Source organism: Nicotiana tabacum, chromosome 8 (assembly GCF_000715075.1).
Source record: "Nicotiana tabacum cultivar K326 chromosome 8, ASM71507v2, whole genome shotgun sequence".
NCBI classification, from domain to species: domain Eukaryota; kingdom Viridiplantae; phylum Streptophyta; class Magnoliopsida; order Solanales; family Solanaceae; genus Nicotiana; species Nicotiana tabacum.
In genome coordinates this window covers 79,601,426-79,612,556 of record NC_134087.1, presented here as the reverse complement: position 1 = coordinate 79,612,556, position 11,131 = coordinate 79,601,426, and the positions used below count along the sequence as shown (strand labels likewise).

General features: G+C 41.3%; 1 protein-coding gene and 1 non-coding gene across 2 annotated transcripts; both read right to left on the bottom strand.

The window, feature by feature from the left end:
* Positions 1-4,918: 4,918 nt before the first annotated feature.
* On the bottom strand, positions 4,919-5,992 carry LOC142163183 (uncharacterized). The gene is made up of 2 exons (XM_075220443.1): positions 5,693-5,992; positions 4,919-5,650 (listed from the first exon to the last, which is right to left on the bottom strand). The coding sequence occupies exons 1-2, from the start codon at positions 5,990-5,992 to the stop codon at positions 4,919-4,921; spliced, it is 1,032 nt and encodes a 343-aa protein (XP_075076544.1).
* A 3,269-nt stretch (positions 5,993-9,261) lies between these two features.
* On the bottom strand, positions 9,262-9,334 carry TRNAF-GAA (transfer RNA phenylalanine (anticodon GAA)). The gene has a single exon. It is a non-coding gene; the product is annotated as a tRNA-Phe (tRNA).
* Between the last annotated feature and the right edge of the window lie 1,797 nt (positions 9,335-11,131).

The following is an 11,131-nucleotide window of genomic DNA, read 5'->3' as shown; positions in this document are numbered from 1 at the left end:
CGAGGGTCTTCGGGGACTCGAGCAATACGGCACAGCCGAGTGATCAGCGAAGGGAAGTAGTGGCCCTTGGTTAGCTTAGGTGATCGAATGAACATCTCTTCATGAATGAGCCGAGCCACATCAAAATCACTGTGGGACATAAAATAGTGGATTGCGGATGCCTATGGTAGATTAACATCTATCGTGTTGCTGGATGGCAACAATCAACTGTTGACAATGGTGAGCCAACTCTTGGCCTCCTAGTTCAGACAGTGGGAGTTGAGAGTAATCCTGTGCTTGATCTATAGGTGTTCTCCGTCCGGCACACAGATAGTATCAAGAAGAGTGCCCCACAAGGCACGTGTTCCGCTAAAAGTACGATAAGGATCAAATTCACCCCGAAACACAGGCAGCCTGTATACCCTGCGGATGGCATCAAGGGATGCATTTACCGGGGTATTGCGCACCATCACAACCCCATTCTCATGTTCTGGCAAGTTCGCATAGAACTCCCTTACTAGTTGAACATTAGCCTCCTCCGGTACCTCAAAGAAGATGTCCAGCTGACACCGCCGCAACTCATTAAACATATTAGGGCATTCTACCTCCAAAGCCATTCGATCAATGTGCACCTCAGGTTGTAGCTTCTTGGCTGCTTTCTAGTTATACCTATCCTCCGCTGCCCTGGATACAAACTGAGTGCTATCAAACTGAGGTGCACTGGCTTGGCTCCTAGCTCGTGAGGAGCTTCTCGGTTCACTAATGGAGGGTCCGGTGTTTTGTCTCTTCTTGGAAGAACTCATTGTACCTGTCATACAACGAAACGCCTATTAGTGAGTGCGTAAAATATGTGACTATGTATGGTTACTCAGACTTCACCATAACCATGTCACAATAGCTCCTTATATCTCTATTGGGGCAATTTCCCAAACACCTTGTGAGCAAGGCACTATCCAGACACGTATAGCCCTCATGGGTAGATCAAAGCTCCTCCCCAATCAAGTATACTACCACATCAACACACCCCACACTTACTTCATTCAATCACCCGCCAATAACACCGTTCAAACATGCAATGCACAGCCCCTTCACCAATCAAACTCAAAAACGAAATTGAAAAGCAAAAACAAGAAGAAAAAGAGTATACCAACAAGTACATCCCAACACAACATAAAATTACATAAACTACAACACAATACTAAAGAAAAGAGAAAGAAGAGGTGAGGAACATACCGTAGTTGAAGAATGGGGAGAGGAATGGAAGTGGGGGATATTAGTATGAGGGAAGAAGAAGAAGAAGAAGGAGAGAGTATTGGAGGGGTTAGGGTTTAGGGAGGGAGAGAAATTGGAAATATGGGAGAGGGGATCGGTGTTTTGGGTTTAAGAGGGGGGGGGGGTGTTGGGTTGTAAAATTAAAAGAGGAGGAAAAGAAATAAGAAAAACGAAAAAAATAAAAAAATTAAAATTACCTGGGACCGACCGCGGTCCACCGCGGCCGCGGTGGGTTTCAAAATCTGAGGCAGAAAATTTACGCCTCACCGCAGTTTACCGCGATCCATCGCGGTCGCAGTAAGATGAAAAATCTGAGGCAGAATGTTTGCCTTCCACCGTGGTTCACCGCGGTCGCGGTGCTGGCGCTGATTTTTTTTTTAATATATGAAGTTACATGAACACACTAACAACACACTCGTGGGTTGCCTCCCATGCAGCGCCTGATTTAACGTCGCGGCACGATGCAAGCATTTGATCATCACTCCTCATCCGTGCACTAGGGCTCTCCCAAAGTGATTACCACTTTATCCCCTTTTTCTTCAGCCATGCCAAGGTAATGTTTCAACCTTTGCCCATTTACCACAGTTTGTCCCATCTTCTCATTCAATCTTTATAGCTCCACTCAAGAACAATTGCACCACTCTGAAGGGTCCTGACCATCGGGACTTTAACTTACTTGGGAACAATCTCAATCTCGAGTTGTATAACAACATTAGATCTCTGGATTTGAAGTTTCGATCCAAGATGTTCCTATCATGCATTAATTTCATCCTTTCTTTGTATAATCTAGCACTCTCAAAGACCTGGAACCTGAATTCCTCTAGCTCATGTAACCCAGTGATTCTATTAGTACCTGTTGTCTCCATGTTTAAGTTTAACTGCCGTAATGCCCAAAGTGCTTTATACTCTAGCTCAACAGGGAGGTGGCATGCCTTGCCAAACACCAACTTGTACGGTGACATACCAATTGGGGTTTTGAAGGCTGTGCGGTATGCCCACAATGCATCATTCAATTTCTTTGCCCAGTCAGTCCTTGTTGCATTCATTGTTTTTGTGAGGACACTGTTAATCTGCCTGTTGGACACTTCAACTAGACCGCTCGATTGTGGGTGGTACGGGGTGGTCACTTTATGATGAACTTCATATTTTTCCAACAGCCGTGCGAATGCTCTATTACAAAAATGGGTTCCACCATCACTGAGTATAGCTCTTGGGGTACCAAAACGCGTGAAAATGTTCTTCTTTAGAAAGCCTAGTACCCCCTTGGCATCATTGGTCCGGAGAGCCACTGCTTCGACCCACTTAGAGACATAGTCAACTGCTACCAATATGTACTTGTTACCATACGAGCTGATGAATGGCCCCATGAAGTCAATCCCCCACATGTCAAAAATCTCCATCTCTTGAATTGTGGTCATTGGCATCTCGTGTATACGAGATATGTTGCCAGCTCTTTGGCATTCATCGCAGCTTTTAACCCAAGCATGGGCATCCTTGAACAGAGTAGGCCAGTACAAGCCTGACTCCAACACCTTAGCTGCTGTCTGAATTCCTCCAAAGTGTCCACCATATGGTGAAGCATGGCAAGCCTGCAAAATAGAATGTTGATCTTTCTCGGGGATACACCGCCTAATCATGTTATCTACACATATTTTAAACAATAGAGGTTCATCCCAATAATAATACCGACAATCACGAAAGAACATTTTCTTTTGAATTGAGGAGAGTTCATAAGGTACAATACCACTTGCTAAATAATTAGCAATATCAGCATACCAAGGTGTCTCCTCCATTGTCATTGCCAGTAATTGTTCATCCGGGAATGTCTCTGTTATATCCTCAACCTCTACCTTCTTTTTAGCTCTTTCCAGCCTTGAAAGGTGGTCAGCTACTTGGTTCTCTATCCCTTTTCGGTCACATATTTCCAGATCGAATTCTTGTAACAGAAGAACCCAGCGAATCAAGCGTGGCTTTGACTCCTTGTTTTCTATCAGGTACCTAATTGCTGCATGGTCAGTGTAAACAATAACTTTCAAGCCAATCAAGTATGACCTGAATTTGTCGAATGCAAAAACAACAGCCAACATCTCCTTTTCCGTCACTGTGTAATTGAGTTGTGCATTGCTCAGCGTTCTGCTTGCATAATAAATTGGGTGCATCAGTTTACCCTGTCACTGCCCCAAGACTACTCCTATGGCGTAGTCATTTGCGTCGCACATGAGCTCAAATGGTTGCTCCCAGTTGGGTGCAACAATGATGGGTGCAGTCACCAATCTCTTCTTCAGTTCCTCAAATGCCAACCTGCAATCATTAGAAAACACAAAGGGGTGATCCTTTTCAAGGACTTTGCATAATGGGTTAGCAATTTTGGAGAAATCTTTTATGAATCGCCTGTAGAACCCGGCTGCCCAAGGAAACTTCTCACCGCCTTAACTGAAGTGGGCGGTGGTAGTTTTTCAATCACATCAACCTTAGCATGGTCGACCTCAATTCCTTTACTGGACACTCGATGTCCCAGGACTATCCCTTCCTGTACCATAAAATGGCACTTCTCCCAGTTCAATACTAAATTTGTCTCCACACATCTTTTAAGCACTCTTCTTAAGTTGTGAAGACAATCCTTGAATGAATCTCCCACCACAGAGAAATCATCCATAAAGACCTCCATAATATCCTTCACTATGTCTATGAAAATGGCTAACATGCACCGTTGAAATGTCATCGGTGCATTGCAAATCCCAAAAGGCATTCTCCGAAAGGCGAAGATGCCATATGGACAAGTGAAGGATGTTTTCTCTCTATCTTCGGGGGCTATTGATATTTGATTGTACCCCGAATATCCATCCAAGAAATGGAAGTGTGAGCGCCCGGCCAGCCTGTCCAACATTTTGTCAATGAAAGGCAAGGGGAAGTGATCCTTCCGGGTGGCTGTGTTCAATTTTCGGTAATCCATGCAAATCCTCCATCCCATGACTATACGAGTTGAGATCAACTCATTGTTCTCATTTTGCACAACAGTCATTCCCCCCTTTTTCGACACACATTGGACAGGACTAACCCAATTGCTATCAGAGATGGGGAAGATGATTCCCGCATCTAACCATTTGATCACTTCCTTCTTTACTACCTCTTTCATGTTCGGGTTTAGCCTTAGTTGATGTTCTCTAGAAGGTTTGTGCCCTTCTTCCAAGAGAATTTTATGCATACAGAAGGCTGGGTTGATACCCTTTATGTCTGCCATAGTCCAGCCAACGACAGTCTTGCTTTCTTGAAGTACTTGTAAGAGTTGTTGTACCTGCATATCTAACAAACCGGATGATATAATAACAAGCAAAGTAGAATCAGGACCTAAGAAAACGTACCTGAGGTGAGCTAGAAGCGGCTTCAGCTCCAACTTGGGTGGTTCCTCTACCGATGGCTTTGCTGGAGGTGTAACCCTTTTTTCTAACTCAAGGGACTCGAACTGAGGTTCCCTTTTCCAGAATCCTTGGCCTTCAAGTGCCATGACCCACTCAGCCAACCCTTCACCATCCATTTCTTCTAAATTTGTCAGACATGCCTCCAATAGATCTTTAGTAGTCAGGGTCACATCATCTTCTTGCAGGATCACATCCATTGCCTCCACTAGAGAGCAATTAGCATATTCACTGGGTCTCCTCATAGATTGCTAAATATTGAATATGACTTCTTCATCGTTCAGTCTCATTTTTAATTCCCCAATCTCACAATCGATCAGGCTCTCCCAGTGGCCAAAAATGATAGGTATCTCCTCATCTACCTGACAATCCAGAATAACAAAGTCTACAGGGAACACGAACTTCCCCACTTGCACCAACACATCATCAAGAATCCCAGTAGGTTTTTTTACCGTGTGGTCAGCTAGATGTAGCAGCATCGAAGTCGGTCTAGCTCTGCCAATGCCCAATTTGGTGTATACAGCCAGAGGCATCAAATTTATGCTGGCTCCCAAATAACATAATTCCTTTGCAAAGGTGTAACTCCCAATCGTGCATGGAATAGTGAAGCTACCTGGGTTGGACATCTTTTGAGCCATCGGTCTGGTCATTACTGCGCTGCAGGTCTGCGTCAGAGTCACTGTGGATAGGTCCTGAAAATCAAACTTCTGTGACATTAGGTCTTTCATCATCTTCGCATAACTTGGCATCTCCCTCAAGGCATCCATCAAAGGAATATTCAGCTGAATTTGACGCAGAATCTCCATGAATTTCTTGTATTGATCTTCTTTCTTTTGTTTTACCAGTCTATGAGGGAATAGTGCAGGTATCACCCTTTGTTCACTGCTTGTTGGCTTCTCTCTGTTAGGGTTCTGTGGCATAAGAGGCACCACCTGTTCTGCAGCTTGTTCATTTACCTTAGCCTTACCCTTTTCATCTTGACCCTATTCAACTACCACTTCAGTCAGATTTGTTAGTTCATCTACCTCTAGTGGAATTAGAGTGGCTGGCGTAGTCTCTTTGCTGGCTTGTGCAACCTCCTGCTCTTTGTCAAAATCTCTCCCATTCCGAAGACTTAATGCCATCAGCTGATTCGGGTTTTGCTCCTTGGGGTTAATATTTGTATCCGCTGGCAACGTTCCCTGGGGGCAATTGTTTAAAGCCATAGACAACTGCCCCAACTGAGTTTCAATGTTCTTTATAGCTGAGTCATGTACTGCCAACTTTTCTTGCATCTTACCATTTATCCCAATGAGTTGCTGGAGCATCCCCCTGATCTCTACCATGTTGTTATCTTGCTGCTGAGGAGGTAGTTGATATGTCAACTGTTGCTGATTCTGTTGTGGGTAGCCCTGTTGTCTCTAGTGGTATGGCACCATTTGGCCTTGAGCTTGCATGCCCCCAAGCTGAGGCATGTTGGGTCTATATTGTTGATTTGGTACCGGTCTCCACTATTGTCCTCCTTGCCTCTGACCCCCAAAGTTGTTAACATAATTCATATCTTCTCTTGCTCCTTGATTTTCACCTTCTCCACTCCATGAACACACATAAGACTGATTAACACAGAGTGTACATAGTCCTCCATTTGTTGTGTCAACAATATGAACTTGTTTGGTACCCATCTCATCTATCTTCTTTGTCAAAATACTCATCTGAGTCATGAATGTGGCCATGTTCTCTGCATGCGAATTATTTGGGTCAAGAGGCACTGAATGCACTATATGTGCCAGTGTTGTACCTCTAGTCATCCACCCTGAATTCTGGGACATCTTGTCAAGAAGGACTTTGCACTCGGTGAATGTCTTACTCAAAAATGCACCTCTAGGTGAAGCATCCACATTGGCCTTTAGATTGTCAACTAATCCCATGTAGAATCTCTGGCCAAGCATCTGGTCTGGAATGTCATGGTGAGGACACTTCACCAACATCCCTTTAAATCTTTCCCAAGTTTCTTGCAAGGTTTCAGTCGGCTACTGCTTGTACTGCAATATTTCATCAATCTGCCTTGCAGTCTAGTTGGGCGGGTAGAACTTATTCAAAAACTGCTTTACTAATTCCTCCCAGGTGATAATGGAATTGATTGGGAGCGAATTCAGCCAAGTCTAAGCTTCCCCAATCACAGAGAACGGGAACAGTAATAGATTGATAGCTTCTAGGGTCACATTTGGCTGCCTTTGAGTCACACAAATTGACAGAAAATTTTTCAAATGTTGCTGAGGGTCTTCAATGTGTGACCCGGAAAACAATCCTTTATTCTGTAGCATGTTGTTGGTGATCCGGAATGTCTCCGCTTGAATTGCGGGCATAGCTATGGCAGTTGCCAGGTTGTCAGTTGTGGGTTGAGCCCAATCATAAAGTGCAGTTTCTGGCACAAGAGGTGCCACCACTCTGACGTTTGGGTTAGCTGGCTCATCCCTGATGTTTCTGTTGACGTTCTCTACATCACCCATGTCAATTTCAAGTTGGTGTGGTTGTTGTGATTGTTGAATCCTCTTGTTGGCACGGTTCAATGCCCTGAATGTTTTCTCGGGGTCTGAAAGTCCTTCAAGCAGTTCTCCAGTCCTCGAAGAATTTCTAGGCATACACCTGAATTCCACAAGAGTTCAAACGTTAGAATTTCAATGAAAATTGTTTAACACCTTTGAAAATTGATTTGAACTAATAATTTTTAACACTACTTCTAAGTTGTAATAAATAACGCCGTTAGCTCCCCGGCAACGGCGCCAAAATTTGATAACGCCCAACTATGTCTTTCAAAGGACAAAGCGGTCATTGCAAATATAATCCGGTTTTGAGTCCGGAATCGAATCCTCAGGGAACTAACCTATCTATTACACTCTTCGGCAATGTTATTATCACTCAATCAATCTCTAGATGCAAGATTTTTGATCAATAAAGATTGGGTTTTTTTTGCTTAACTACTTCAACTACTATTAAAAACAACAGTAAGCTAAAACAAAGAGAATTCAATGGTAAAAAGGTCTAGGGCAGTGATTTCCCCAATTGCTAGTTTAGGTCTTGACTCTTCCGCTATAATCTCTCTGTAATACTCTATGAGGATTAAGAGTTATGGGCTATCTTAATTATCTCTCAATCAACTACAATAATTTAGAGCATTCTCTCGAACTACTCTAGCTGACAATGGGTATGCAACTCTAAATTATCCCACCAAAGTTTTGTTATCTCTAAACTCACTTTTAAGTTCAAGTAATGAATCTCTTCAATTACCCAAAAGTGGTGTTGTTCAACAGCTATCTAACCTAATAATCTTTTTCAAGCAATATAAGATAATTAGACACGATTAATCAAGGGCCCATTCAATTAATCACTATACAAAACGTAGTTGAACAATCATATCATAAATCCGGCTCGATTATAACAACTTAAGTCAAAACTTCAACCAACAATTGGTTCCATCATCCCTAGATAAGTGTTTAGCTACTCATAACAAAATAAGAAATAACTACTAAATTGTTCATAATGTAAAATTGCAAGAATTAAAAGGAGATAGAAAAACTCTAATGTTTGGTTGATCTTCTCACACTTGTTCTTCCTCCAAAAGTAGTCTAAAATTAGCTTGTTTTTCCAGTTGGGAGAGTTTCTAAAGCTTATAATGGTTTTACAAAAGTTTTCCCGAAATTACACTTTGGTCCTCAAACTTCTAGCTGCGTGAACAGTGCACCGCGGTCGCAGTCAACCCCGGTCGACCGTAGTGAATGCCAACCTTTCTGCCTCACTTCATTAATATTCCATGGTTCACCGCGGTCGCGGTGACCTTCTTGCCCAGGACATTTATGCTTCTTTGTGTTCGGGTACTTCTCAAGTGGGTGTTTTTCTTCACATTATCGCCTCCAAAACACTCCATGTTGCTTTCAGGCATTAAGATACTCATTGAATGATAAGAAAGCTATTTCCACTTAGACAATTTCAGATATTCAAGGATTGCACGTTCTGTTCTAGATTAAGCAGGTCTAATTTAGGGAATTATCGATAGGCTAACAAAAAAAGACAATTAGGGATTCATTGGAATTCTCACATTTATTTGGAAGATACTTATTTCGGATGGGTCACACCAATAGGATGAACCAAATGAGTTCTGCATCATGAACTTTGTACTACGCACATTACTTAGATGGGTTCTATAAAGGCATATAGGAAGTAATGGAGAAATTCGGAATGAAGAAATCGAATATGAAAGAAAAGACAAAGAAATGAGAGAATATCGGATTCTATTTCTTTGGATATGAGCTGAATCTTGTCTATTTCAACCCCCCTAGATTCGGATTCAACTTTTGAGCCTTTCAACAAGTAACCAATTGAACCTTTCGAATATGTATTTCGTATTCAAATTTGGTTGAATGAGAGGAGAAAAAAAAGAGGAGATAGAATCCAATTCTTTTAGATACTTTATCTAAGAAACTCTACCCATCTAGAACATAGATGGGGTATATCTCGTCAAACTGGATAAAGCTATTATTCAGAATATGTATGTTGATTCATATCAATTAATTAGAAATTAATTCGAGGGAAAAGAGACCCATACAAATTAATCATGTGCCAGGAACCAGATTTGAACTGGTGACATGAGGATTTTCAGTCCTCTGCTCTACCAACTGAGCTATCCCGGCTATTCCCAATGTAGTATCCTCATTTTATTAGAGAACTGGGGTCTATGTCAATTACAAGGACAAAAGTAGATTAAATATTTTACCAAAGTCGGGGAATATCTTCGATCTTCAAAAAGATGACTTAGTAAGTTTCAGTATCTAGGGTTCCTCGAACAATGTGATATCTCACACCGGAAAAATCCTTAACCCTTTCCCCTCTTACTAAGACTACAGAATGTTCTTGTAAATTATGGCCAATACCGGGTATATAAGTAGTGATTTCAAATCCAGAGGTTAATCGTACTCTGACAACTTTATGTAAGGCAGAGTTTGGTTTTTTGGGGTGATAGTGGAAAAGTTGACAGATAAGTCACCCTTACTACCACTCTACAAAACCGTACATGATATTTTCACTTCATACGGCTCCTCGTTCAATTCTTTCGAATTCATTGGATCCTTTCTGCGTTTGAGAATCCCTCCCTTCTTCCACTCCGCCCCGAAGAGTAACTAGGACTAATTTAGTCACGTTTTCATGTTCCAATTGAACACTGTCCATTTTTTATTATTCTCAAAGGATAAGATTATTCTCTTTACCAAACATATGCGGATCCAATCACGATCTTATATATAAGAAGAACAAAAGATCCTTCTTGATCAATCCCTTTGCCCCTCATTCTTCAAGAATAAGGAAGATCCTTTTCAAGTTTGAATTAGTTCATTTGGAATCTGGGTTCTTCTACTTCATATTTATTTAATATGAATATTTTCCCTCTCTTTTTTTATATCATTCCTTAAGTCCCATAGGTTTGATCCTGTAGAATTTGACCCATTTTCTCATTGAACGAAAGGTACGAAATAAATCAGATTGATAAAAGTACCATGTGAAATCTTCGGTTTTTCCCCTTCCTCGATCCTTATCCCATAGGTTAGGTACAGTGTTTGAATCAATAGAGAACCTTTTCTTCTATATGAATCAATATTATTCCATTCCAAATCCTTCCTGATGCCTCCCAAGGAAAATCTCGAATTTGGATCCAAAATTGACGGGTTAGTGTGAGCTTATCCATGCGGTTATGCACTCTTTGAATAGGAATCCATTTTCTGAAAGATCCTGGCTTTCGTACTTTGGTGGGTCACCGAGATCCTTTCGATGACCTATGTTGAAGGGATATCTATCTAATCCGATCGATTGCGTAAAGCCCGCGGTAGCAACGGAACTGGGGAAAGTATACAGAAAAGACAGTTCTTTTCTATTATATTAGTATTTTCTATTATATTAGATATATTAGACTATTATATTAGATTAGTATTAATTAGTGATCCCGAGTTAGTGAGTTTGATGAATTGTTGGCACCAGTCATACATTTTGTCTCTGTGGACCGAGGAGAAAAGGGGCTCGGCAGGAAGAGGAGTGTACCATGAGAAAAGCAAGAAGGTCAACCTCTTTCAAATATACAACATAGATTATTCTACTAATTCTTTCTACTTAGTAATACGGGGCTAATACCGATTGAATATATATTTACACAAATACCTTGATACGTAAACTCATATAGGCCTTTATGGCCTATATCATAAACTTAGTTTAGATGGTCCGAAAGATGGACTTTCTCTTAATTGATTACTAAATATAATAATTTGGATATTTCGGAATATTCGGCCCATATTCGGATACTAAGTATAAATATTGATAAATTAAACCCAATAAGTTCATAATTGGGTTACCCAATTAGTAACCCAAGATTCCAGACATTTATTAACTGAGAAAGAAATCCACCAGGGCAAAAATACTATAGATGCAAGATAGAAAAGAGGAGT

Bases quoted from the DNA above. Each gene is read 5' to 3' on its own strand.
- LOC142163183 (XM_075220443.1), bottom strand. From the start codon at position 5,992: ATGGTAGAGATCAGGGGGATGCTCCAGCAACTCATTGGGATAAATGGT. The intron at 5,651-5,692 runs GTAGATGAACTA...GTAGTTGAATAG, and splicing joins CCACTCTAATTCCACTAGAG to GGTCAAGATGAAAAGGGTAA.